The 27,456-nt window shown below is 30.9% G+C and overlaps 2 protein-coding genes across 6 annotated transcripts in view; one reads left to right on the top strand and one right to left on the bottom strand.

The window, feature by feature from the left end:
- The window catches only part of LOC130442977 (diuretic hormone receptor-like), a 216,880-nt gene that overhangs the window by 74,524 nt on the left and 114,900 nt on the right, over positions 1 to 27,456 (bottom strand). For all 5 annotated transcript variants that reach the window (XM_056777419.1, XM_056777427.1, XM_056777403.1 and 2 more), the window contains exon 2: positions 5,736 to 6,059. In XM_056777419.1, the coding sequence (XP_056633397.1) occupies positions 5,736 to 5,961 (226 nt within the window). In that variant the 5' untranslated portion in view covers positions 5,962 to 6,059. The remainder of the gene's footprint in view (positions 1 to 5,735; positions 6,060 to 27,456) is intronic.
- Positions 24,634 to 25,290, top strand: LOC130440618 (ATP-dependent DNA helicase PIF1-like). Its single transcript, XM_056773909.1, has one exon. The coding sequence runs from the start codon at positions 24,634 to 24,636 to the stop codon at positions 25,288 to 25,290; it is 657 nt and encodes a 218-aa protein (XP_056629887.1).

The following is a 27,456-nucleotide window of genomic DNA, read 5'->3' as shown; positions in this document are numbered from 1 at the left end:
TGATTTCCGGAGTTTGACACTTGGACAATGTAATGATATTGAATGAATCGATGATTTGAGAAGCAACTCACGTTCATTTTTAATCAAAATTAAGTTGGACATATTGAAATGTTGGTGAAGTCTAGAGTAATTAAACTTATATTCTATGCTAAATCCATATGCCAATTTGGACAGTTTGTCAGTTTTATGCACATTTCTATAAATATATACATATTTGGAAGAATTTTTGATGGAATGAATAGATTTTCACCTGAATTTCATAATTCACCTAATGCAACCCATTATTGTCTAGTTAGCGCCTCTTTCCGGTTTAATCGAGTAGAATAATGCAGGTAGTTAATTAGGGGTTTATATCTATTTTCTTAATAGATACGATAGGGGTTGATGTTTGCAATTTTGTTTAATAATTAATCCATCACCTCACCACGTCATCAGTGACCGATAGTTTATCAATTTGAACGTTGAATTTTTCGCTACAAATATTGTTTCTGAGAAGTTCAAAATGCCAAAGGGTAATTCGAGTTTGATTAATTTCCAGACGGAAAGCTTGCTCACAACAATGAAAAAATATTCTGTAAAACCTGTAGCGGAACAGAATTCCACAAGTCAAAATGCAAAAATCTCAATGAATCGAAAAAAATTCAACTACACTTAGACGGTCAACCATCGTTCTGATGAACGACTAGACTTTAATGCTTATGCATAATTTGAGCAAATATTTCCCCAAATAAAAATCTATAGAACTCTAAAGTATTCTCAAAAATTGTGAATCATTTTTAATAGCATGCCGACAGTTAGAGTAAACTGATCACTATCGTATTTTAAGATTTGTTAATAGATGTTTGAAACATGGCAACAAACTAAATTATATAAATTTAGTTGAAGTGATTTGTTCAGTTTATGGTTGTAACAGAGTTACATATTAGATGAGAATTTTCTGATGTAATGTAGACGAGTTAAAAAAGTTATGGCAAAGGCACAAAATATGTTAACAAAAGCTTTAGGTGTCATTGGTAAATAGAAACTGTTTAACCGTTAAACAGTAGTTTCAAAATGAACGAGAAAGTTCATGAAGTTTTGAGAGGACACATTGAAATTGATGTAGGTACGAACTTTCAGAATCGATTCACTTTGAATATGTTCTAGTTACCTCGGTAGATGTTGGAATGAGCTTATCGAATCATGCAAATTTATTGTCAAATAAAAAGCAAAATATCCGAATAGATAACTTGCTAACAATGTCGCCGGTTCTTGAAAGCTTCTCAATAAGAGATGCAGAATAATTGCATAGGTTTCGGAGTAATTTTGGTAGAAACAAACATAAATTTCTTTTAAGAAATATAGAAATTGTAAAGATTCATCTTCGCCACACCATGTAACTTTTAGGGTATTATGTCATAGTGTTTCATTCAAAGTCAATAAGCAGAAATGGTGTTGCTATTTTCATAACAACTTCGCTTTGTAATGGGCTTCGGAGCTCCTTTATTGACTTCCTGTCTGTGATGTACGTTAGAGACAAAAATGAGCTGTCATTCATTACAAAATCTACGGGAACATTCAATAAACAATATTATATGACCTTTTAACTAAATAGCTATTAACTGTGAGTGTATACTTAACAATAGTTGGATAATAAAACTGAATGTGATTAGGTTCTGAGGAATATATTCAATAAAAAATGTTTCTCAGCTTTCCAGACATAAAAATTCATTGTTCACTCCCGAGTTGATAGAATAGAAGCGATAAGTGACTATACCTGGCAGATATATCATGAATCTTCATGGATCTTCACAAAATCATATTCCTTAAGAAATTACAGAGAGATTATTTTCATTTGAAATATTTTGATAAAGAACGCAACAGCTAGAAACGACAAATTTTTATCTCTTTCAAAAATTATAAAAAAAACTAATTTTAGAATAGAAGACACAATTTATAAAAATAAACATATCAAAAAGTCTAGGTAAGTTGGAATTTCTAGAGCCGTTAGCGATATTCATTATGAATACACTCTTTACACCACCAACACTCACAATTACACTGTTTGACGCGAGTTTCGATAACCATCGTATTCAGAGACTGAAGGTAAACTGTTTACCTGCTAATTTACTTAAATTACTTTACTAATTCGGTCTGTTCACTACAACTATTTATCATATACTGAACATAAACTCTTTATATATCCAAAGAATACTCCCCAAAGATTTAGAAAAACAAACCAAATGAATAAATAGACCTTCCTAAAAATTATTCAAGAAACAATTGCTTGCTATAAAATCAAAAATCAAATGAATTCCAGGTATCTCATCGAAGCCGAATTTTAGAATTCTTCTATATCCAAGCAGGATTGACTCCAGGAACAAGATGAAATCGTAACAATAAGTTTAAGTGAATTTGTAGGTGATTGTACTATTTGGGAAACAGGTTACACAAAAACGGGATATTTTGTGTACAAATAACATATATATTTTGTTATCAAATAACGCCCTTTTCCAAGATTCAGTACTTGATAAAAATTGAAAAAAATCGAAATATAAGTTTTAATTGAGGGATATACAATATTATTGGAAGAAATGAAAATTCTTTCTATCAGAATGTAAAAGAGCACGCCTTATCCAGATATTTCAGTCACACTAAAAAAAAATAAAACAACGTTGTTCGATACAGAATTTAAATTGAAATTTCATGCTTGAGTTGTAACTGGGTTGACAACGAGATGATATTCTTAACAGACAGTGGAAAAAAAGGAACACTTCTTTTTTAGAGTAATCCTAATCATTTTTCTCGCCTTTCAATACATTTAAATTGAATATTGTTCATATTTTTAGCAAAATTGGATATAACTCATTCCAAGATATGACATTGGTTTGTATATATATAGTATTTTCATTAAGAATAAGAGCTCTTTGAGTCGTTTCTTGTAATGAGTCAATCCACGTTCCATTCATTCTTCTTTTTTTTCAAACTAGTTTCCTTCATGTTTTGGTTTTTCCGTTATTTTTCCCCATTTTTTTCTGTCTTGGGTATTACTCCACTATCCACAGACTTCCATTTTGTTATTTTTTTAACTATTATTTTTCCTTCGTTTTATACATCATATTCTCTGCGATTTTATAAATCTGATGATAGTGAAAGTTTCATCAAAAGCTTCAGTATCTTTCTTTTTATATTGAATGCTTGTGGAAAATTTCATGATCAAACTCCTTGGAGGACTTTTCTAGCACTAAATCACATGAGCTATTTGTTTAATGTATTTGAACGTTTTCAATAGAAATAAAATTGCTAGGAAGAAATTGGAAATAATTGAGAAGACCTCATAATATTTTTCCATTACCCAGATTCTTCATTTTTACGTGATTTTCAATTAAAATATTGAAATTATCTAATTTGAATTCATATTTTGTAAAAGAAAATTCGTTCCGCTTTCCAGGAAATCTGAAAATTAAAATTGTATTCAACTTTAGTGCCCGAAGGCCATACAGATAACCGAGCAGAACTTGGACTACCGTATGCTCTAAGGTAAGTAGAAAATTAAATAGCATGGCAAACACAGAATGTTTTATCAGAGCATTAGCTAAAAGCCTAATTCATTGTGCAGTTCCTTTTGAATGCGGTAAGAATTTATTAATCTCATTTATATTTACCCCATATAAATTATAATAAACGAGGCTTCTCGTTAGGTATAGAAATATTTCAATAATATCCTTACTATAAAGGTGTGCGTTTGGATAATTTTTTATGAGATTGAACGAATTTCAAATACATCGTATCTCTTTAAGTTCAACATCATTGTTAATATTGAAAATAATCTAATATGAGCAGCGGGAAATTTATGTTATTTATTTTGATAGTTTCAATATGTCGTTAAACATGATTATACCTTTAGACTATAAGAATATGTGAGAAGGAATTGTTAGTTCATTGACCATGATATGTGACCATGGAGAAGTGATATTATTTTGACTCGATTCAAAATGATGTTTTTATCTAACAATGCATTCATACATACATTGTATCGATTAACTGGACGTATTACTGGAAGGCTTTTCTAGTGTTGGCTTTCATCTGCTTTGTCGCGACCTTCCTAACGCCAAGAATATTGTCTAAGGGCTTTAGTAAACTCACACCTTTCAAGATCCAGTTCACAGTAAACAGAACGATCTTTGATCGCACTATACCTTCACAATCGAAGAAAACATTGACCTTGACTTCGATGATCGATTTGATTAACGAGTATTTTTGTTGGAGTTAAGAAACTGGTATTCAGAGTCTCATTTCAATATTGTGTGATCTTATTTGTAATTCACAAAAAAAATCAAAATAGAAAACATAGATGTAAACAACCTACATTAGCTTATATAAGGAATGACAACTAAAATGGTGGGGATACAACGAATGAATGAAGAACGAATATGGAAAGCAAAAATGGGGGAAAACGGAAAAAGAGGTACACCAAGAACAACGTGGGATACGGTTATAACAGAAATAATGAATGAACGAACAATAAACTGGAAAGAAGCAAGGGACCTTGTTCATAATATGAGTGAATGGAGGAAATTTGCACAAACATGAATCCCATAGAAGATGTCTGAGACGAGCTAGGACAACTGATCTGCAGACACACACCAGTACCAAGAACTGCCCAGGAGCTGAGAAGATTGCTGTTGCAGGAATGGGATAACATCGACTAGAATGTGATCCGCAACTAAATTCAAAGTATGCCGGGCCGACTTCAAGCAGTCATCAATGCAAGTTCCATATCTTCCCTAATAACAAAATGTTTAATTTCGCCCAAAATGTTAATTTGTTGCTTTTCCAGAATAAATCAATAAATCAAGAAAAAAAATGCATTTTTCTTTAGTATAGAGTACAACGTTTGCGAATACTGAAAACGTAAAATTTCAAAGAACATGAAAATTTAAAAGTGACCTCAATTTTTTGCACGCCGGTGTATAATTTTGAATTGTTGATGTTATTCCCTTCTCCTTATTATTTCCAATATTTTTAGTTTATTCGATAGATATATATCTAAATAACTCTTCTGCTAAATCCTCTTAATTTGATGTGTTCACTGTTTGGAATTTAGTTTTCCAAACAAATGAAAATTTTGACGTTCTAACCTATTTCGATCTTTATCAAAATGTGATTTGATATTAACAAATTGTATAATTATATTGATCAATAGATACCCTATAACATTAATATCAAAATTCGCATCTATTTTCTTCGTTATTCATATCTCAAAAATAAATGGCAAAAATTAATTAGTAAATCGATGAAATTCATAAAACAGATATACAAATTGGTCAGGTCTTTTTTATTATTGAAATTTCTACTCCAAAATCCAATTTTATTGTATGTTTTTTGAATTCCATCCCGTTCCAGGTATTTTTGATATTTCATGGTTTGTTATGCAGTTTTTTTATTGTATTCATCACCTTTTATTTCGTTTTATGAATACTTAAATGTTTATTATATGTATACATGTTTTTGAATGTTTTAGATTTTAGTTCTATAAAATATTTCGATAATTTATTTTGTATATTATGTTGTTAATGTCAAGTCATATTATTTACTGTTTCAAAAACTAATTTTCAAACATAGAAGACCTAAGACTTTTTAGTAACAAAAACATGAAATAAATAAGAAGTTACAAAACATATGAATATCTATGATTATTTCGAAAGACAGATGATAATAATTTGAACATATTAGAAACTAAACCATATACTTACGTGTGTCATCATACTTGATATTGAATAACTCAGAAAAACATCTAATTGTAGCAGTGCTGTTATAAGGAGTAGGTGGCCAACACAAAACACTATCCGATATGACTTTACAAAATCGTTGGGGCTGAGTTTCCGATAAATTCTGAGTTTCAGTAGCATACTTTGCTTTGCACTGATCTATAGTGAGATTGGTCCTGAATATTTCATCTTCAAGTAATGAGGTGTTCATATTAATTTACAGGATACGAAACGTCTCGTAAATTCGAATGTTAGGAAGCTGCAATCATATTAACTTGGAGTTGAAGATGTTTGCAGTTGTGACAGGATCTGAAAAAGATATAAATATATAAATATTTAGGTATTTTGGAACGGGAATAATTTATTAAAATCGATATTCAGAATTTCAGTAATACGAAACTTTTGCTGAATATTTGGTTTCGTTCGTATTTTTGAATATATTTCTCCGTGAGCCCGAAGCAATAATGTTTTTTTCCATTGATTTCCATGTTCGGAAGAATTTTCCGCATAAAATAAAGAATCAATATGGTGCTTGCTTGTTTTCTTATTTTTCTTATTTCATCAGGATAACATATACAAGGTGTCCCACGACGAGTTAAAACTATCTGTAAAATATGTGCAAAATACTCATAGTAAAAACATGAAAACTTCTACGTTTGAGTTTTCGGATACGATCTAAAATATGTTCAAAGATGGCCTACTTTTGGTTCTGTCGACTGTAACTTTGTTATTTTGAATAGAACATTTTGTATATTAATACATTTTCGAAATCTACGTGAAATTTCAGTATAATTTTGTATGAAATGTTTTTTCGAAAAATGCATATATACGAGCTTCAATTTAATTTTTTTCTTAAAAATTGGACGGTTGAAGAAACATATAAATCATTTTTTTCCGAAGATACCCTTAAAGATATAAAAATTGTTTCTGTTCTTTCTCTCTTAGTGAGATCGGACGTATTTGAATCTTTTTTAAAAATTTTCCATTTTATGCAGGGTGTGTATAAAAAGTGTTCAAAGTTAAACTTAATAATTTTCAAACTTGTTAATTTTTTATAGAGAACCACCCAGTTTTTTTCTATATTAATGCATTTAGGAGTACAGAATAAGGCAAATTCATGTATATTTTCTGTATCTAATTCTTATTGTTATCCAGATATTAAATATAGTCTGTACATTTTTGGAGATGGTCTAAATTTTTCTATTCGTTGTTAAATTGAGAACGAGCCATTTCGAAGATTTTCGAAAGTATCAACAAATCACTAGTGATAGTTGAATAAGTGTCATTTTAACTTGTTAAAAAATACAATAATAATTCAAAGCCTCAAATATCTAGAAAACGACTAAAGTTGGAATAGGATTAGTAAGTACAATTTGATTTAATTTTTACAGACCTTGACAAGATGAAGAAATATACATTTTTATTTCTTAGTGTTTGTATCAATGCAGAATGCAGAAAAACAATAGAGAAATTAGATATTTATGAAGTTAAACTTTGAACACTCTTTATAGGCATCCTGGATTAAATAAAAAATTTTCAACATAGATTCAAATACGTGTGACCTTGTTTAGAGCAAAGGAAACAAAAATAATTTATAAGGGTCTGCAGATGTAAAATTTATTACAAAAAAAATTAATAACTCGAAAAGTATGCATTTTTTCGAAAAAGTCTACTGAAATTTCACGTAGATTTCAATGTATTGATATACAGGGTGTTTTATTTGAAATAACGAATTTACAGTCGATTTCCGGATAACCGGAAACCCAAACGTAAAAATATTCATGATTTCACTATAAGTATTTTGTCATATACAGATAGTTTTAACCCGTCGTGGGACACCCTGTATAGTGTGGAATAAATACAAACAACATACACATTTTTGTGGGAGACTTTTTCACTAGAAATCATTTTGTTTTGTGTATTGAACGAAATTATTGAGACTAATAATATACAGGGTGTCATCTATTATATATTTCTCCCTCAATAATTTTATTTTGGATACGATGATTGATACAAGAGTTCGACTCTCCTTACTTACTTTCCATTTAAATATTTTATATATTATCATGTCACATTCTTCAATCACTTGCTAATTTTCTCAGTATTTGACCTACATATGATGTTTTTATCAGTTCTGTTTCTGTATCTATCATACTCAGTACCTTTAGATTCTATTATTTTTGCGATTAATAGGATATTGATAGGATATAATTCACTCTGGATATTCAATAATAAGCCTCAAGTAATTAATGCTGCATAATGAATTGATATATAATCGAAGCATCAGGTAAATTTATCCCACTAGATCGTTGGGTTTCAGTTTATTCTATTTCATACAAACATACTTTATTCTATTTTGGTTTGTTTGAATATCGTTTCTATCAATAACTGTCGGTGTTTATCTCTCTAGCATCTCATTACAGTCAGCCAATGGTCAATACAAAATAAAATACGATCATAATGTCAGTAAGTCAGTAAACACAAATTTTTTCTTTCCTTTAATTATTTATTATTTAAAGGTGGTCTTCAGGCGCATTCTCCACTTTTAGCCGATGAGTAAAAGTTATGGCGTGTCCGCTAATTGCGCATTCATTATTTTTTTAATAGTGTATTTACCTAATATCACAAGACATTGTTGCCGTGAATTTCATAATAAATGCTTCACTAGTATTAATTTTTGTTAGCAGTTCTATGGTTGATTCTAAACACAGAATACAAAATTTGTTATCGACAGATTGTGTTGATAAATTTCTGCATATAAACTAAACTATTCGATTCTAAATTTGCTCATCATTCTTGAGTCTTGAGTATATGGTATATTAAATCTGATGAATACTGTGATAGGAGTCCATTAAGAGCCAGATATCTATTTCTATCAAAAGTTCATATACATGATTCATTCGAAATGATTGATATTTCCTTTGATTGTGAAGCCGGGTTTGTGAATATTCTATAGCCGAAAGGTGAAAGTTGAAACTACTCTTCTGATAAATGGAAAGTTCCGATTTCAAGAATCATGATGATTCACCCTTATGTTCGCATTTCAAAAATTTCAGCAAATTTTTGGATTTATTCTTATTATTAACGGTGATATACAAGGTGCCTCCCATAAGAACCGACACAAAATCGAGGTATATAGAGGAGACGAAAATATGAAGATTTGGGGCAATTTCGACAAACTTTTTTACTTTAAAATACTGAATTTGGTACAATGTAATAAACTGTTGACTGCATTGGATAATGTTAGTTATAAGAAGAAAGAGAAAGAGGGAAATGCTTTATTGTCAAAAAATTGTTACAATTTGTAGACAAAAGCTTGTAAAAACTGAAAAACAAACATAAAAATAACTTTGCATTGTAAAATATTGAGCATTTAACTAATTCTGGACGTGGAGTAGATAGGTAAAGGTCGTGCTCCGTGCTCCTAAGTGGATAGCCGTGCAACGATTTTTCTGAAATTGGATAAGTGTGCTTACGTATTAGAGGCAAAAGAATTCAAATATGAATAAGGAAGGAATAGTCAGAATTTTTAATCTCTTGAAGAAGTCTTGCAGTATGCCCTACTGTTTGGACCGAGTGAATATCTAACAGCACTCTTCTGTAGTTTGTAGATTCGCTAGAATTGAATCGTACCATATCGGAGATGCGACTCAATAAGGGCGTAATAAACTGTTAAGGAGGTGGATGTTCAGTTCTTTGGGAACTGATCTCAGCGCAAAATAAGAGGAACTCAATTTTTTAGATAAGGCGGAAATATGTAACATCCATTTCAAGGAATTGTCCACAACAAACACTAAGAATTTTACAGATTCAACGACGGCAATGGTGGTGTTATTTCATGAAAGGTAACCGAACCATTCTAGGGAATTAATTAGGGGTTAACTAGCCTCAAAAATTCACAGCTGTTATCCTTAATTCTTACACTTGTAATTTCAGGTCATTCAAAGAAATTTTGGCACACAAAGTTAGTTATACATTTTATTAAATATTTAACAAATTGAAGAATAATTTTCAATAAAAATAATTTAATGGGAAAGCAAATTAATAATATTGTAGATAAACATGAATTTGTATAATTTGGGGAAATTGTTGATAATTATCACTATTTTATCTTGGACACAAAAGTATTTTTCGCTTCTAGCCAGAAGCTAATGATCATTTTTTTAGTTAGATATAATACGATTCCAGGATTCTTCTCGGGATTGTAATTCTCCATTGAAGCTAATTTGAGGACAATTAATTCCCTATCCAATTCACTTATTTAGATATTGGAGGTTCAATGAGTCTCCTACGTCAATGACGTGTTACTCTATCATGCATAAAACAATTTTCCAATCTCAATTATAATGGCAAATCGTTGATTGAAACGGGATGAGTATTTTGAAAAAGTAGGATTGGAAAAAAACCTATTTCAATCAAATAATCGAACATTGATCTTAAACTTACGTTATAAATGGAGATTTTCACCCAAAAACTCTTAAAAGTTATGTCTATTTGTAATACCTCCACGAGCTTCATTATTCGAAAATGAATATGTGTAAAATAAATCGACAGAAATTCGCTCGCTGAACCAAATCTTAAAGTATCAATTCTTCCACATTTTACGCATGATATGGATAAACTGAATTTCATCTAATAGTTCAGGATATAGATGATCTTCATATGTCACTTTGTTTAGATAGAATTTCTGTTGCTAATATGCCATAATCCTTAATGGTATCCAAAATAAGTTCTTGCTTACCCATTTGAACAGGACGTTCTCGATACATACCAAAAACATTTCTTGTTTCCCAAGCCCATTTTCTAACAGTACAAAACGTTTCTCTATGAGGAACCACAGAACTGGAAAACCACCTCCAATATTCTTGCACACTTTTACAGTTCTCTAAGGAAAAACCAATGAAATATCCATCCAATATAATAAGTTCATAGCATTTCTTGACTTTTTTGTTACTTTGAATAACATTGCTGAAATAATGTTTTTAGTTAACCTTGGAAATGAAGTTTTATGAAAAATGATGACAGTAGAAAAGTTTTTGAATTAAATTATCCATGGTTTGAGAATATTTTTTTTCAAAAGAACTGACAGAGAAGAAACTGTTAAACTTTAAGGTTATGTTACTCCTAATTAACTTCCCAGGTTGGTTGGACCGCCTCCTACTTACCACTACTCAATGCTGTTAACAGTCTAATATAACTTTGCAATGAGGGTCACATGGGAATTATATGATATCAATAACTTCCCTCACCTGAATGATATGCGTTACATGACATTTTTTTATCTTTATCACCTAATCTTCTCAATGCACTAGGTCCCCACGCTCTAGTAAATCCCCATTCAACCCCTTGGGCTTCCCTAGAATTGTATACGACCTAAAAACTCCAATATTTCATAAATGCATTTTATGTGTCGCACCATGAGAAAAATTTTTTTCCTCCCATTGTAATGATTTTCCTTGACAGTTGGCAGTGGAGATATATGATTATCTATGAATTATGATTAAATTCACGTTCAAGATAAGAGCATTAAAACGACTTCAGAACTTTATAAGCCCTTTAATCATCAGTGAGTATATTTGAAATTTTTCCTTCCGTTTTAAAAGGAGGCAAAGAGAGCGGAAGGATATTTTCTGTGGAATTAATTATCGCAGTGACATGTTGATATTCGTTTTCGAAATCTAAATGTTGGAAAATGTGAAATACTATGCATTTTTTCTGGGAAGTGATGATAGGCTGTTTTGATTTTTCAGATTGTTTGATACTAAATAAAACTGTTAAAAAAATTACAAGCACTAGTTTTCGAAATTTTGTTACTGACAAAAAATTTTTAAACTATGAGGTATTCGAATGTGAGTTACAAAATTCTCTACAGAAAATTATCCCAAATATTTGTTCATTACCTCAGAAATTTTGACCTTAAATTGGGTCTATACACTCATAAATTTTTTAATCCCGAATAACTCCAAAACTAGGAGGAATTCGCTAAAAAGTGCTGAGGCAAAAAATGTACGGCGCAAAATCCTTCACAGATTAGTCTCCAAGAATTTTTTCCTTATCTCAAAATTTTCAACGTAAAATGGATTAATGTACTTAAAAAGATTTTGAATTGCCGATAACTCAAAAAATATGAGAATTTCGACACAAACTGCCGGGATAAAAAATGTGGAGCACAACATTCGGCATTAAAAAGTTCTCAATTTTTTCCTAATCTCAAAATTTCCATTATGAAATGAATTTGAACGTTCAAAAATATTTTAAATCTTGAAAACTATGTAGAATTCGAAAAAAAGTGCCGGAGCCAAAGCTGCAGAGCACAAAATGAGTAGCCACACTTCTGTGAAAGGAGAACTATTCAATATTTGATTAAAAATCAACCGAGAAAGAAGATAGTGTACATGAAAGTTAGTTCATGTGAAACCAAGAAGTACTTCATGTGTTTTATATACATGAAAATTTTGATAATAACACGAACGATAAATCTCTCGTTGGATTAGCTTGTTTATATGATGTAAGTCTAAAAATATACTAGCTCACCCGAGAAGAAAGTAGATATCTTATAGATCATGATGCATTTTGATTTTTCAAAAACGAAGTAGTTATTTAAGAGTTAAAGGAGTTCTCATGTACGTCTGGAACGTAAATTGGGTTAAATTCCAACTGGCGGAAATTTACGAGCGGATGCTCCGGCTTTCGGAATTGAGGGGAAATTCACTCAGAAATAGTGGCTCCAACGAAAAAATGACTGCAGACCTTTTTTGTACAAAATTTTGTGCTCTACATTTTTGTCGATACAGTCTTTTTCGAATTCCTTTCACTTTACGAGATATTTACGAGATATTAAAAATCTTTTTGAGATCCAAAATTTCCTGCTAGGTTCATTCAGTAACTGGAAACCTCTGAAAATCTGGAAAATCAGAAGCACCGATTTAAATTTCGGGTTGAATCCTATTTTGCCTGAACTACTATTTCATTAAATTGATGTCTCTAGCTTTAATCAATTCAATGACTAACTCAAGGAACCGAAAGTTTCATAATCGAATCACAATCGAATGAAATCATTATATAGATTTATCTTCAAAGCAAACTATTTACATGAACTACATGTACTGATGTGGGATTTTCAAATTATTATTTAGATAGCTTCCAAATGTCATGATGTACTCCTCCATAAAAGTTGATAGAAAATACTTGTTGATACTATTTCTACTTTAGTACAAATAGATAAATCATTATAAAGAAAGCAACAAGTAGGAAATCGTATATCATTTTGTTGATAAACCAAGAGATATAATTGTTTTCTTATCCTTCAATAGAATCAAATGATATTACTTATGACACTTGAGTGAATTTATGTTCAATGAATGGGATGATGAGAATATTTTTGCATGTTGAATGTTATTTAACCATAAATTGATTTTCTTGTTTTCATTAACACTGCAAGTCACTAGAAACGTTCATTGACGTATTTTAGAAATACGATAATGAAAATAATGATCTGTAACAATCTCTATTAAACCAAATTGGTATATCCACGGAACGCTATCAAAAACTTCGTCCTTCCTAGCCATTTATATTCTTGATTTGAAATAAATTATTAAGCACAAGAAAACATTCTTCTATGTCCGATATTTCACAAATATGAGATATTTATAATGTAACGTTTTACTAATTCATTTATACGATTTCTATTTGTGGGTTAAATTAATACACACTGACACTAACGCTCTTAATTTATTTACACACTATACAATACACTTAACTTATGATAATTTATATATATATATATATATATATATATATATATATATATATATATATATATATCACTTAATTAATTTCTGCAACTACTTTCACTAATTCGTTCTTTTCAATACGACTATTTATTTAAAAGTAACCAACTGTGCTACATAAACTTATTTATGTACCACAAATATAGTTCTACAAAGTTCTAGAATAAAAAGTAACACAAGAAATAAATACATAGATTTTATTATAAATTATTTAATAAAATTACTGTAATAAACTAATAAAACTTCTTCAAAGGCGCATCCACCATTTATAAAAACACCAATGAATGGCGCCGCGAATTCGCCGAATTTTAAAATTTCATTGTAGCTATACAAGGCCATCCTGACGACCTTTTTCGTGAGCTTGTCTGTAACAATAGTGACGTAATGATTCAAATTTCATCAATAAGACTATCGTTCTCACTTTCATCGTTCTCAATTTGATTCACGACATCACATCTAGTAGAAAATCTAATTTTCTCATATTTCTACATCTTGTAACTTAATCTATAAGACTTGATTTTTATTATGACGATCCACGAAAATCTTTTCGTGTGCTGAAATGCGCGATGATACTGCAATTATGAAACTAAAATAACAGTTCCATTCCATCGCTAATTTATTGATTGCTATGCGTTTGATATAGTTGAATTCTTCTTCTTCTTCAAGTACCATACATTTTGCAGCGTGTAAGTGTTTTCTTGTCCAAAACTTCTAATCTATTATCTGAAGGCACCTCTCTTTTGTATGTTAAATAATTATTGCCGCACCTTGAACGCCACATCAGTCTCTTATATTCCGTAGCCAGGAATGTTGTTAGTCGATAGTTATCACATTAAGTTTGCTTTGATTGTACTGAGAATATCTTCACTTCAGGGACTATGGTACAAATTGTTATTTGATACAAAAATAGACTGTTCTTCAACAAGTTGCAAAACAAAATTGAATTCTAGTTCGAAACGGTGTCGTGAAGTTTTTATAGTTGTAAAGATCATTTTACATTACTTCGGAAATCCACTACTTGTATTTGGAAACCTGTTGTGGAACCTCCAAAGTTAACTTTTCCTGCTGTATGTTCAACATTGACCCATGTCTCCTCTGAATAATAAGTTACTATGTTGTTCGCAACATATCTAATCTCTGTCTGAAAATTTGGATTTGTTGAATTATAATTTTCTTCATTTATAGGATTGAATCTCTAAAATCGTATTTTGTTTTGAAACAACTAATTTTATTACCAAGATATAAATAGAAGCTTGTTCTTTCCAGGAATTATTTGAATTGTGCTTTAGGTTGTTGTTAAATTACTTGAAGTTTTATGTGAACCAAATATAGTGTTATTCGAAAGCTTTAAGACTTCATAGATCTCTATCAGATTTGCATAAATTACACTCTAATCAATGAAAAAATAACAGGCAAAGCATTTGGAACAGCAAACTTCTTTTGAAGTCAACTTATTGATTTGTAATCAAAGACAATCACAAAAGGATGATGGTAATACTAGAAAGAGTACCTAATAAGAATACCAAAAAAGAAAAGTTGCCTTTAGAAGTGAAGTGCATGAAGACCATATACGTCCTAAATTTACTTATTCGGAAATCAATTTAAAACCTTTCTGCAGGACGAATTCAGTGTGCAACAATAGATTTATATTCTTGGATAACTCCAAAAATGTGAATTAAGACATTTATTTGTGCATTCTAGGCTATTTATTGTACCTGTCAAAAAATTATTTTCTCCTCCTTTTTTGATGATAAAAATAAAGTAAGTGATGAACCCTTGAAAGTGCACGTCTTGTTCCAAAGATTTTGTGAAGAGGAACAGAAATTTTTGTGATTAATTGAAACAAAAATGAGTTCTAAAAGACATGTGGGACAATGGCAAATTAAGTTATTAATGATGTAACCAAACGTGAGTAGTGGTCATACATAAATACAATGAAGTTAATACCACAAATGGAGAAAATTTTCTTTTCTTTCTACTACACAAGTAGTTTTGAATGAAATATTTGAGAATTTGTTATCATAATGAATATGATCAAAATATTACCAGCTACAGACTCATATAAATACATAGATAACTTGGAGAAAATAGGCTCGATTAACTAACAAATATATATATATATATATATATATATATATATATATATATATATATATATATATATATATATATATATATATATATATATTTGAGAACGTAGTCAATACGAAACTGACAACCAAATGTTATCCATTTTCACTATACCGATGTCAGTTTAAAAACAGATGTTAAATGTTATCGACTTATCAAATAAAGTATCCATTCGTATTCTGAGCATTACAATTTGACTGCGTCAAAATTCAATCTAATCTGATGAACGAATAGCTTTCAATCAGAGTTTCGCATTTTATTTTATTTTTTTCATCACTTAAATCTTTGTACGTTTTGGAATTTTGTGAAAGTAAACGATTTCTATCAAATATTATAAGATGAGAAGGAGGTCAAAATTCTTTGATAGTAATTTGAAAGTAGGTTTACAACAAGTTTAAAGCAAACCGTTTAAATTGATGAACATTGAACAGAATTTTATATCGTAAACATTAGATTTCATTTAGTTCGAAAACTGAATATTGTTTCACAATTCATTTAAATTTTATAGTTTGAGAGCGACAACATGAATCCCATTTTACGAAAGCATTGGAAAATTACGTGAAATCTCACATCTATCCTCAACTTATATATTTTGTATATAAGCGAAAGAAGAACTTTGTGCTGGAATGAATTCATTCGAGTTCTGTTATATGTACGAGAGGTTTTTACTTGAGTTTTGAGATAAAAGAATCAAAACAAATATTTGTAATTGGTTACGGCATCATTGTTTTTCAAAATATTCTTCATTGTTCTTCAATTCAATTTTGCATGTGTTTGAACTAATTGTTAAAGCATTTTTTCCATTCTGATTGAGGATCTTTGAACGCATCAACCGCTTCTTCAGTTATAGAAAAACTGACCTCGCGATTTATTTGTGACCTTCAGGAATAGGAAGAAATCACTGGGAGCCACCAAAGACAGCACAGTGGAGGATCTATGAATTCGATGTTTTGACTGTTCCCAAATGTTTTTTTTGAACTGTTGTGTAGTAGGTCGCATTTTCGTTGTGGAGAATGATCCGTCTTCTGCGATCAGTTTTTTGGCAAACAAATGCAGATGTACCATTTAGAATTGACCGTTCCACGTTGCTCCAATGGAACGCTGGTGATCATTTACTTCGGAGTACTTCGTACCCGAACAACTTTTGTTGCATTTGACTTTTATTGAGAGACCTATACATAGATCCATAATTCGTCGTCTGTCAAGATCGAACAAATCTTTTTGACAACCAAATAATTATGCAATATCAGTTTACGCACAGCCGATTTTGAACGACCTTCACGAAAATCATCCGGTATTGAAGTACGACAACGATTTGATTCAGAAAATCAGCGAAAAACTATGGCTCGACATGGTGCTCCATTAATATAAAAAAAGCGAGTTGATTCGCACACCCCTGTTGGTTTCATCCACGTCGAAAGTCTTAGAAAATATTCGAACGAAAATGTTCGTGATTCAATTCAATTTTTTGATCAGGACGAATGTTGTAAGTATCTATAAACCATTCACATAGCAACACATTCTGAGCAAGTTAACCATTTAAAACTTCATACTTCATGATGGCAATGGCAAATTTGACATATCCACAACAGTGTTATCACATCTCAAAATTTAAGTAGCAGCTCTCCAAATATTTTTTGTTCTGATGAAATTTCTGCGCTATCAATATTTAGTAAAGCTTTTCAAATTTACGAGATATCGTATCATACCAAACGAATGCTAGGGAAATAGTGTTGTCAGTTAAAGCTACACTCAACTTTCCGGTTGAAAGGATACACAATCATGAATAAATTGCATATTGGCGACATTTCCACCCCTCTCCATAATGTATTCCACACAACGAACCACAAAATTGATCCGAAACCTGGAAAGCTATTAAAACAATTGACGCACTCTGGCAGTGTTATAATTTTCAATTTCTAATAGAAACAATGTGACATTTTTTTATCAACTCATCAACTGGATTTCACCTTGATATCAAAGTTTTCCATCTTTCCTCGGATAAAATCGGTCTTGATATCAAAGAAACATTCAAAAAATATTGAGAATTCTTTCGATTCTTCATCAAAATTGAACTTTTCTAGAAGATATTGCTATATCCAGACAAACCTTGGAGTATTTTCACCAAATTGCGCATTACATCTCACTCCTTTTCCCCAGAATTTCCAGATTTATCACCAATTAAGCATGTGCTGGACAAACTTAGAAGATGACGATATATACATCGAGTGCCTAATGCTCTGAAGACATGGATTGAGAAACGCATTGAACTTCATATGATTGCCATTGAATTTTACTTATTTGCGTATTATAAACTTTTTGATTTATACGTTAGATCAAATACTTGTGCCTACTACTTTTACATAAATTATGGAAAATATTGAGAAATAATAAAAGTAATTACTCTCAAGCATCTGATACCTTGAAAACTAAATACAAGAATTTTAGAAATTCTCTCTCACATTTGTGATTTTCGTGTATTTTGTTAACTCAAACTTACCTAAGAATGGGCACCATAATATCATCTGATATTATCATCTGAACATCAAATTCATCCACAAGGTTACCTGAAATGCCGGTTCAAAAACTACTGACTAGAAAGCGACGAAATAACTTTTTTGAAAGGAGAGCCAAATCATTCATTTCTTTTCACCAAATTTAGATTTCATAAGAATAGCAGATATAGAAAAGTACAACGGATTTCTTTTAGTCAAGATACCTGTCACCAAAACTAATACTGAACTGCACAATACGGAATGCTAACAATAATACAAGTACACCAGCCCTAGGAAGTACTACTTATAATATGATGGATAAGGAAACTTCACCTGTTACTTTCAACCTTCAATATCTTTTTGAATATCTGCACATACATTCAAAAAATTATTTAGTACGAATTCCTTAACTAAATTTGAAGAGCAGTATAGAAGATAAATACTATATTAATGAACAATGCCATCTACCTTGTGTTTCTAAGAAATTTCAAGAAGGGGATGCTGAAGGTGGAATATTTGATGTTATCAAAATGTAAGCGGTAGGGATTGATCATTTTTTGCTTCTCACGAACGAGAAGAGTAGTATTATGTTATAAATCTTATCACACGACAATATGTGTATTTATTCCTAACTAGGAGTGGCTTCGCTCGTGTAGTTTTGTATAATTATCATAAATAATAACATAGTTGGATTTTATAGAATGTTTTCTTATATTATTCAATATTTCTGAAAATTTTATGCTTTTTTCACTTGAGATTCTGACATCCATCTATTCTGAACTGATGAATTTATTTGAGTCATAAAATGGTAATGAATTTGAAGGAAATGATCTTTAGTAATCAGAAGAAACGCGTTAAGGGAAATTGGAGGACTTTTAACCCATTAGGAAAAATCCTAGTAACGAATTCATTATTTTTCAAATTTCTAGCCCAAGCACAAAATGGACACCTATATCCACCTATTCACTTTTAGAGGTTGAATTTCAAGAAATTTATTTGTTTTTCTCATTGAATTAAACAGGAATATAGATCCTCGTATCGAAGATCATTGTTCTTTCGTGGCTTTCAAAACGCGCATCATCCAGTATATTTGTGTACTGACAGCAGTAATCAATCAGTAGATAGTATGTATAGAATGTAGACAGTAGAATGATTGTTAGCTACGGACGTGCGACTTTTAGGTTTTGCAATTGAATATCACCCATATGTCGAGTTATGGTTTGATCAAAGACATACATGGATTTTTGTACAGATTTAAAAATGGGCACCAATTGATAATCCGATATATGAATACCAAGGTTGTGGATTCTGCACACTTTTGGAGATCTAGATGAATATTGCACTGATTCACTTGCAAGCAATGACTATCATTATCTTGGTGTTGCGATTTCTATGTCAATGATTATACCATTTAGAATTGACCGTTCTACGTTGCTCCAATGGAACGGTGGTAATCATTTACTTCGGAGTGCTTCGTGCGCGAACAACTTTTGTTGGATTTGACTCATCTTGAAAGACCTATACATAGATCCATAATCCGATATATGAATACCAAGGCTATGGATTCTGCACACTTTCGGAGATCTATATTGCACTGATTCACTTGCAAGCAATAACTAGCATCATCTTGGTGATTTCAATGATTATACAACAGCATAATTGCATTGAACAACTCTGTATCATTTTTTTAAGAAATATTTTCAATGGGATGAAACCCAAATTATATTCATTGTCACATTTTCTCTTTTATAAACAATGTTTCCTTTCTATCAATACATTTCGTTGTGGAACATTTTATCTGGAAATAAATGCAAATAAAAACAGTCGTTGTTTGCAGAAACGTGAAATTTCAAGTATTGAGGCTATTATTTTATCTGGAGTCCTTTGTAACAGTAGTGTCAAACATAATAGTCTTTGATGAACGGTATATTGTATTCATTCGAAACTTGAATAGCATATAACCCCAAGAGATATGAGTGTGAAAAAATGCCGTTCATTAAACTACTTCATGTTTTGATATCATAAGACAAATTTGAGTGAATTTGTCCAGAAAAAATATGATATTTTTTTAATATAGTGTACATATTTTATTGTTGTTTAAATTCTGATATGAAGTCTCTACACTGGCACAAAATCATTTTTAGCTAAACGTCCCAATTGTCCTTTCCTTTTCATGGATCAGTTAAATAAATTAGATTCAACTTTCACATTGTTAGGAAATCGATTGTTTTATTAAAAAGATATATGGTCATAGAAAAAATAGAATTACTCTTCAAACTTTACAAAATTTCAGGTAATAAGCATACAAATATAATTAATTTCGCATTATTTCTAAAAACAATTTTATTGAATCTTATTAGTAAATTTAGGTAGTATTAGGTAAAATTAGGTATAAAATAAAATAAATCCTCCACATGTGACATATATCTCATATGTAGAGGCTTAATATCAAGTCTCAAAAGAATTTATTTGTGCAAAAAATATTAATTTTGACATCAATATTTCCCATTTTGTTCAATTACTTTCACCAAAGTGACAAAATAGAGTATCAAAATAAAAAATACACAAACGAATGTAGAAAAATGAAAAACTGAATATTACAATAACTTTTTGATACTTTTTTAGAGTTCAGGTTTAAATATCATTCATCTAAGAAGTGCATTTTATCCAAAACCAGTTGTAAGGACACCTGCTTATAAGTCAACATATAAGTATGTTTCATAAGTAATTACCCTTAAGGAAATCTGCAACGAGAGTTTCACAAATTGACTGAAAGATCAAATAAGATCAAATAGATGCTTTACGATTCAATTGATCAATTTCATGGAGTTTCTCTCAGTATTTCATACCGAACGATCATATCATAGGTGGATCTTCGGCTTACAAGCTAACATTCCAAACATTCTACAAAACCTATCGAAATAAAAATTTGACATAACTAAAATAACCTTCAATTTAAGTATATATATATATATATATATATATATATATATATATATATATATATATTAGAATAATTACTCATTCATAATTTAGAATCAAAATTGTAACAAAGGTAGTGAGTTCTAATGCTGTGATTACACTGAATGAAGGTGGGCACGAATTATAGAACTGAGCACCTTTTTTATGTTCAATAGTTGAAATACCGGATTGTGAACAAAAGTATTGAAAAAACTCAGTTTTTTCATTTTCCAAACACAGAAAATGATAATTCGTTTATATAACACAGTACATTTAAACCTTATTTGGTTTAAATTATCATTATAAACAGCTCTATTGTTAAATGTAGATTCTAGAACTGAAATGAAGAACTTCTGCGTCTGAGAAATGAACCGTAATCGGTACACAAAAAGTTACCCACTCATGATACAAACATCGTTTACTCACTTTGGTCACTATAAATTTTAACGAAGATGTATGCTTTCACTTTCCTTTTGATGAAAAATCAGTTCATGAGAAGAGCGACCATCGACAAGTCGAAACCGGAACGTTGAGTGACAAGGACGACGATCTCAAAATGATTTAAGTGGAGCCGTGATGTCAATACAGATTTCAGAATTATCTGAAGGTTATAAGCAAAAGGATAAGACAAATACCTCACTATTGGTAAAAAATTATTATAGAAATTGTTTGTTCTTATAAAAAAATTGAATTACTTTATCATATACCCTTATTTCAATAAATTTCAAAAAGTGACTTCATTAGAAAACATGCCTTTAGTTTCAGTTGCAAAAAGAAGTGGACTACTCATTGTTTCCCATCTCTAGCTAAATTTAGTTCTCCTCCCGATTTTCTTGTTCATTCAATTAATTGAAAAATATAATAACTCCTCGGGTTATTATTCTGACAGAAATGACCTTAAATTATATTGAGAAACTCGCAAATATAAATTAATTATGGGGACTCTCATTGTGAGTTACGAAAAGTGAGATCAGAAATTTCAGTTTCTCGTTTCCCTTAAGTTGAGTTGCGTTTGTCGAGTTTATGTGGAGAAAACTTTTAATTGAATATATGAATTATTGGTCTGATTGTATAGCGTACATAGTTTGAACTTCAAATATAATCTCAAACCTCTAACCATATTGACCATTTTATTACAACTTTAACCTTCTGCCATTGCACTGGATTACTTGATGCTCTATAATTATCTCCTTACTGTTCACACTAAAATTGATAACCAAGGTAGTAACCTATACAGGGTTTTCCGGGGCTTGATGTAGAAAATTCGGAAGTGACAAAAATTTTCTCATACGACTCCTCGTTACTGAGTTATAGACCTTTAAAGTTGCGAAATCAGAAATCCAGGAGGAAGTTCTTTACTCCTTTTATATTCAGAAAGTGCGTGCCGTGGAAGACTTACCCAGCAAGACTGACCTACGCTGGTTGGTTTCTAGATAAACAACGATTTGATAATACATTTGTTAGAAAAGTATTTTTTACTGATGAAGCCGGTTTCATACGTGACGGTTTTATTAATTCCCATGATTTACATGTATGGGAAACCGTTATGGTTATTTTTTTTTTTGTAGCTTTTGTACCAAATTTTTTTATAATCAACTACTCGTCCAGTACATTTTCTATGTTGTATAAACAAATTGGAGATGCAGTATACTTTTTATTTCACAATTATTTCGGTTTGTTGAACTTTTTTGACATAGGTGAAGCTTGATTAACATATTTACATCCTGGAAATAACAACTGGGTGGAATGGGTGAAATTCGTAAACGCACACAAATACAGAGATATTTATCATTCAATAAAAAACCCTCCCAAATTTTAATAGTATAAAATGTACTGTGAAATTAACCATAACCGTCCATGCACTCAAATTTTATTAGAAAAAATTCCTCTTAGTTATTATGAATTTTCGATTCTCACAACTCAATCTACGACGATGACGCTGCCACTGCTATCGCAATATCATAGTTGATATTGAGTTTTTATTAAAAATATTCTTTCCTATCTTGGCTTTGAAACCAGTTCTCCCAAGCTACAACATGTTTCACTATCCACTGTACCACTTTTAGTTAGGTTATATTAGATTATGTTAATATTTTCGATTTTCTTTCTGAAAATGAATAACATTTTTGATACGTGGTTATATCAATGAAGTATAGTCTCTGTAGTATGGATCTCTCAAAGTTTTTCGGCATATCTTCAACTTATACCAAAAGTACACGCCATATACTTCTCGTTATAATTTTTCAAATAACTGCATGTGAGGTGGGATTTGTTAAAAAATATAATATAGTTTCAAATTACTGTTTTATATAACGTTGTAACTGTTCTAATATGCGTTTGTATCTGCCATTACGAATAAAGTAACTTGTTTGGACAATATTTTTGATACTGTGATAGAATAGTTTACCCAAGTTTATTCATCCGTGACATATTGACGAAGAAAGTACTTTTAATACGATATGCGAACAATCATTCTAGTTTTATTGCGAATAAGCTTTGGATCAGCATCAAACATCAGGACACATAACTTTGAGTTAGCTTTTTCATATGTAATGTTTTCATGCAATATATTGCAATTCTTTCGTTAGAAATTCTACGATAGTTGCTTCATTTTTATTCAAATAGCCATTAATAACTATTTTTACCCGACTGCCAGGAAGGGTTATGTTTTTAACTCGTATCTTGTATGTATGTAATATTCTTTATTACCTTATATCTCCAGAACTGCTAAACGGATTTTCACATTTAAGGTATCGTTAGATTCGTTTCATGAGCCCAAGTGTTCTTAGATATGAGACATTTAAAAAAAACCAAAATGGCGGATTTTGGACGCCATGTTGTGAGGTAAAAAAATTTTACTACCAAGCATATCGAGTTGGTATCAAAATGAGGGATTTTAAACACTGATTGTAAATATGTATATAATTTGCAGTTTTGATATTAAATGGAACGATAAGAAATAGCTAATTAAAATAATTCAGACCTGTGCGGATAGATGACACCACTAGGTATTTTAAACGCGGTATCGTTGTGTTTTCTTAATATTACTTATTATGGAGCATCGGTCAGCGCACAACAAACAATTCTGGTAGATGAAGCCACTAGGTTTTTAAAACACGGTATAGTTGTGACTCTTGTGATCTAAGACTAATATATTTACTACGAGGACGGACCTACGTTGTTACTATAATTATAATTGTCTTGTGCGATTTAAATATATTCATTATTTGGTAGAAAGTTACAATATCATAATAAATTATTATAGGTTCACTAAGACCTTGTATTTAGTTTTGTATTTTATTCGCATTCGTTTCGTTCGTGAATTAGCTTAAGTTGTAAAATGTAAATACTTATCGAGTTAGGTTAGGTTTAGTTTTGAATTTTACTTCCCGAGGGAGCGTTATATAAATTCTAGTTAGGTACTGGTATTGGATAGGGCCATTTGACGATGGAGAAGCTGTCAGAATTTTCCTAACAACTAGACTGGTTGATGCATATAACGCGAATATGACAGAAAAGTTAGAAAAGCTCACAAAAGTATACACCGTTAGTGCTGTAGACATATCATTGGATCCTAAAACATATGGTCAAAAACTACGAGAGGAATACTTACCTGAAGATCCCAATAAAACAGGTGGTATACCAAACCAACTCAAATTAGGTGTAGGCTCTCGAGCCATGCTACGACGGAACATCAATGTTAACCATGGGCTGGTTAACGGTGCTATGGGTGTTATCCAACGTATAGATTGGCCAGCACTACGCAGAGAGCAGTTGGAGCCGGGAGAACTGCCACAAGCAGTATTTGTGGAGTTCGATGACCCAAATATAACAGGGAACCGACCTGGTATTGGAGTCCGGATAGAGCCTTGTGCTACAGAATTTGATACTTCACGTGGTAAAGACAAGATCGAGCGACGAATGCTACCCTTAATTTTATGCTGGGCAGTGACGGTGCGTAAATTACAGGGCACAACTTTAGACCAAGCAGTTGTAGATTTAAGTAGAAACTTATTTGCAAAAGGTCAAGCTTACGTTGCTTTGAGCAGAGTGAAGACTCTCTCCGGACTTGCTATTAGTTCTCTTGACCCTAACAAATTGCTTAATCAACCACATGACACAAACTCATTCAAGGAATTAATCCGGTTACGTAATCTTAACTAAAAAGACATAAATAAAATAATAATTAAAAAACACAAAAAACCCGCCTGCATGGATAACTACAATTAAAAATCTACTGAAAAGACTGAAACAAGATGGAAATTCAATGATAAGGTATTTTAAAAAAAATAATGATTAGGTACTTAAAACCAGAAACATAAATTGAAACAGTACCAAACCAATGTCCCCGCATATTGTACATTTAGAAGTGTACAATATGCAGGTACATTGGTTTGGTACTATTTCAATTTATGTTTCTGGTTTTAAGTACCTAATCATTTTTTTTTCAAAATACCTTATCATTGAATTTTCATCTTGTTTCAGTCTTTTCAGTTGATTTTTAATTGTAGTTATCCATGCAGGCGGGTTTTTTGTTTTTTTCTTAATTATTATTTTATTATAATACGGTTTCAGGTTAATATTATTGTAAATTTGTTTTTCAACATGAAAAACAATGATAAGCTATTACATCATTTTTTTTCTACATGTTTCCTCAATGCTTTTTCTAATAACTACCAGAATTAGCATGTCTAAAATTAATATGTGCTCTCCATCTAAGTTGAAATGGAAGGTGAACTGAAAACTATAACTTGATAACTGAAGACAGTTTAATTGTGAGTGTTTGTGTAGTGGTAGTTTGAACAGTGTGTTCAGTATGGTCAACCTGTTAAAAATCATCCTTTCGATAAAACGCCCTGGTATAATCTTTTTTGCACATTCAATTTTAGATTGAAATGGTATATCACATTATGTTTGATTAATAATAACAATGAATAATTCTAATTGGTGATACAAATTTCCTATATACTAATTTTCTAGAAAGCTCGATGAATAAAAAAGCTTACTGAGTGAACGGAGTGGTTCTTAAATAATTCTGAGCAAACCTGCTTTGATTCGGAAGCAAAACAAACCCAAACCAATTAACTCAGAGCCTTTCTAAACAACTTTAAAAAGTAAATAAGACCGACAACCTTCTACGCTCAGCTAAAACCCAATCTCCTTAATTTATATAATGAAAATTTCTAAATCTTTTTCCAACTAGAAAATTTCTGTTTTATCTCGATTCCAGAAAATGATAATGAATAACTACGATATTAACTAATTAGAGTTTTTTGAGGATCTGAAATAAGTAACAAGTTCCATTTACATTGTTTTTCTAGGTCATATTTTTTTATATTATTCTTTGTTATACTAATTTCACTCGTATCATAAATTCATAAATCATAAATAGGTAATAATTGATCAGTTTCTCAACGGAACGAAATAATAGCAGTTTAACTTCATTTTTTATCAACTCTTCTCGTTCAATTTTCCTCCCACTCTCTACAGACTTATTCTAATTACCTCCTCTTAATGTAAATCTATTTAAATGTCAACAAAAGCATTTGAGGTATTTATTCAAACGCATTAAACGTATAAATATTGTGCTTTAAGTTTAGATTCGGTAGATTCGATGTGTATGACTCTATTTATCAAGAAGACCAACAACATTTGAAAATGAGTTGCTGAAGGCAGAAGTGGATACAGATCCATGTCAGATAACAAGAAACTCTAAAAAACTTTTTACAACATCAGTCGACCATAAAAGAACAATTAGGTCCACCATAATCTACCCGAACAAAACAAATCTAGCATCATCCGTAATAGTTTTTTTGCCATTTGATTGATGTAAACAGAAAATGGATCTGATATGATAATTCAATATGAAAAAGGCAGTGGCTTTCTCCAAATAAATCACCACGAAGTACTGCGAACCCTGGTTTATATCCCAAAAAGGCCCTTCCAAATATTGGGTTGCTTGTATGAGGAATTATTTATTTTGAAGTGTTGGAATAAACTGTTAGTAAAATTTTTCAGTCAAGATGGAGTGAACCAATCTTGAATCGATAAGTATTTGTAGATTGTCAACAAAAAAGCTGCATGAAATTACGATATCGATTAATTGGAGTGAGAGGCACTGTTTCAGATTTTCATTCTCTAAATTTTTTAGTGATATTTAAATTGACATCACGAGATAATTTATTTAAACATCATTTGATTTTCATCGGTCTGGAATTAAAAATTTAAACACCAGGTGACAAATTTTTGTGATAATGAAGGCAATTACATTATTTATCGAATCCAAAAACTTAGTTAGAAGTTGCATTACTTTCCGGTTTCACTTTGATA

Source organism: Diorhabda sublineata, chromosome 1 (assembly GCF_026230105.1).
Source record: "Diorhabda sublineata isolate icDioSubl1.1 chromosome 1, icDioSubl1.1, whole genome shotgun sequence".
NCBI classification, from domain to species: Eukaryota; Metazoa; Arthropoda; class Insecta; order Coleoptera; family Chrysomelidae; genus Diorhabda; species Diorhabda sublineata.
Note: the sequence above shows the minus strand (reverse complement) of the source record. Positions and strands in the feature narration are given on the sequence as shown.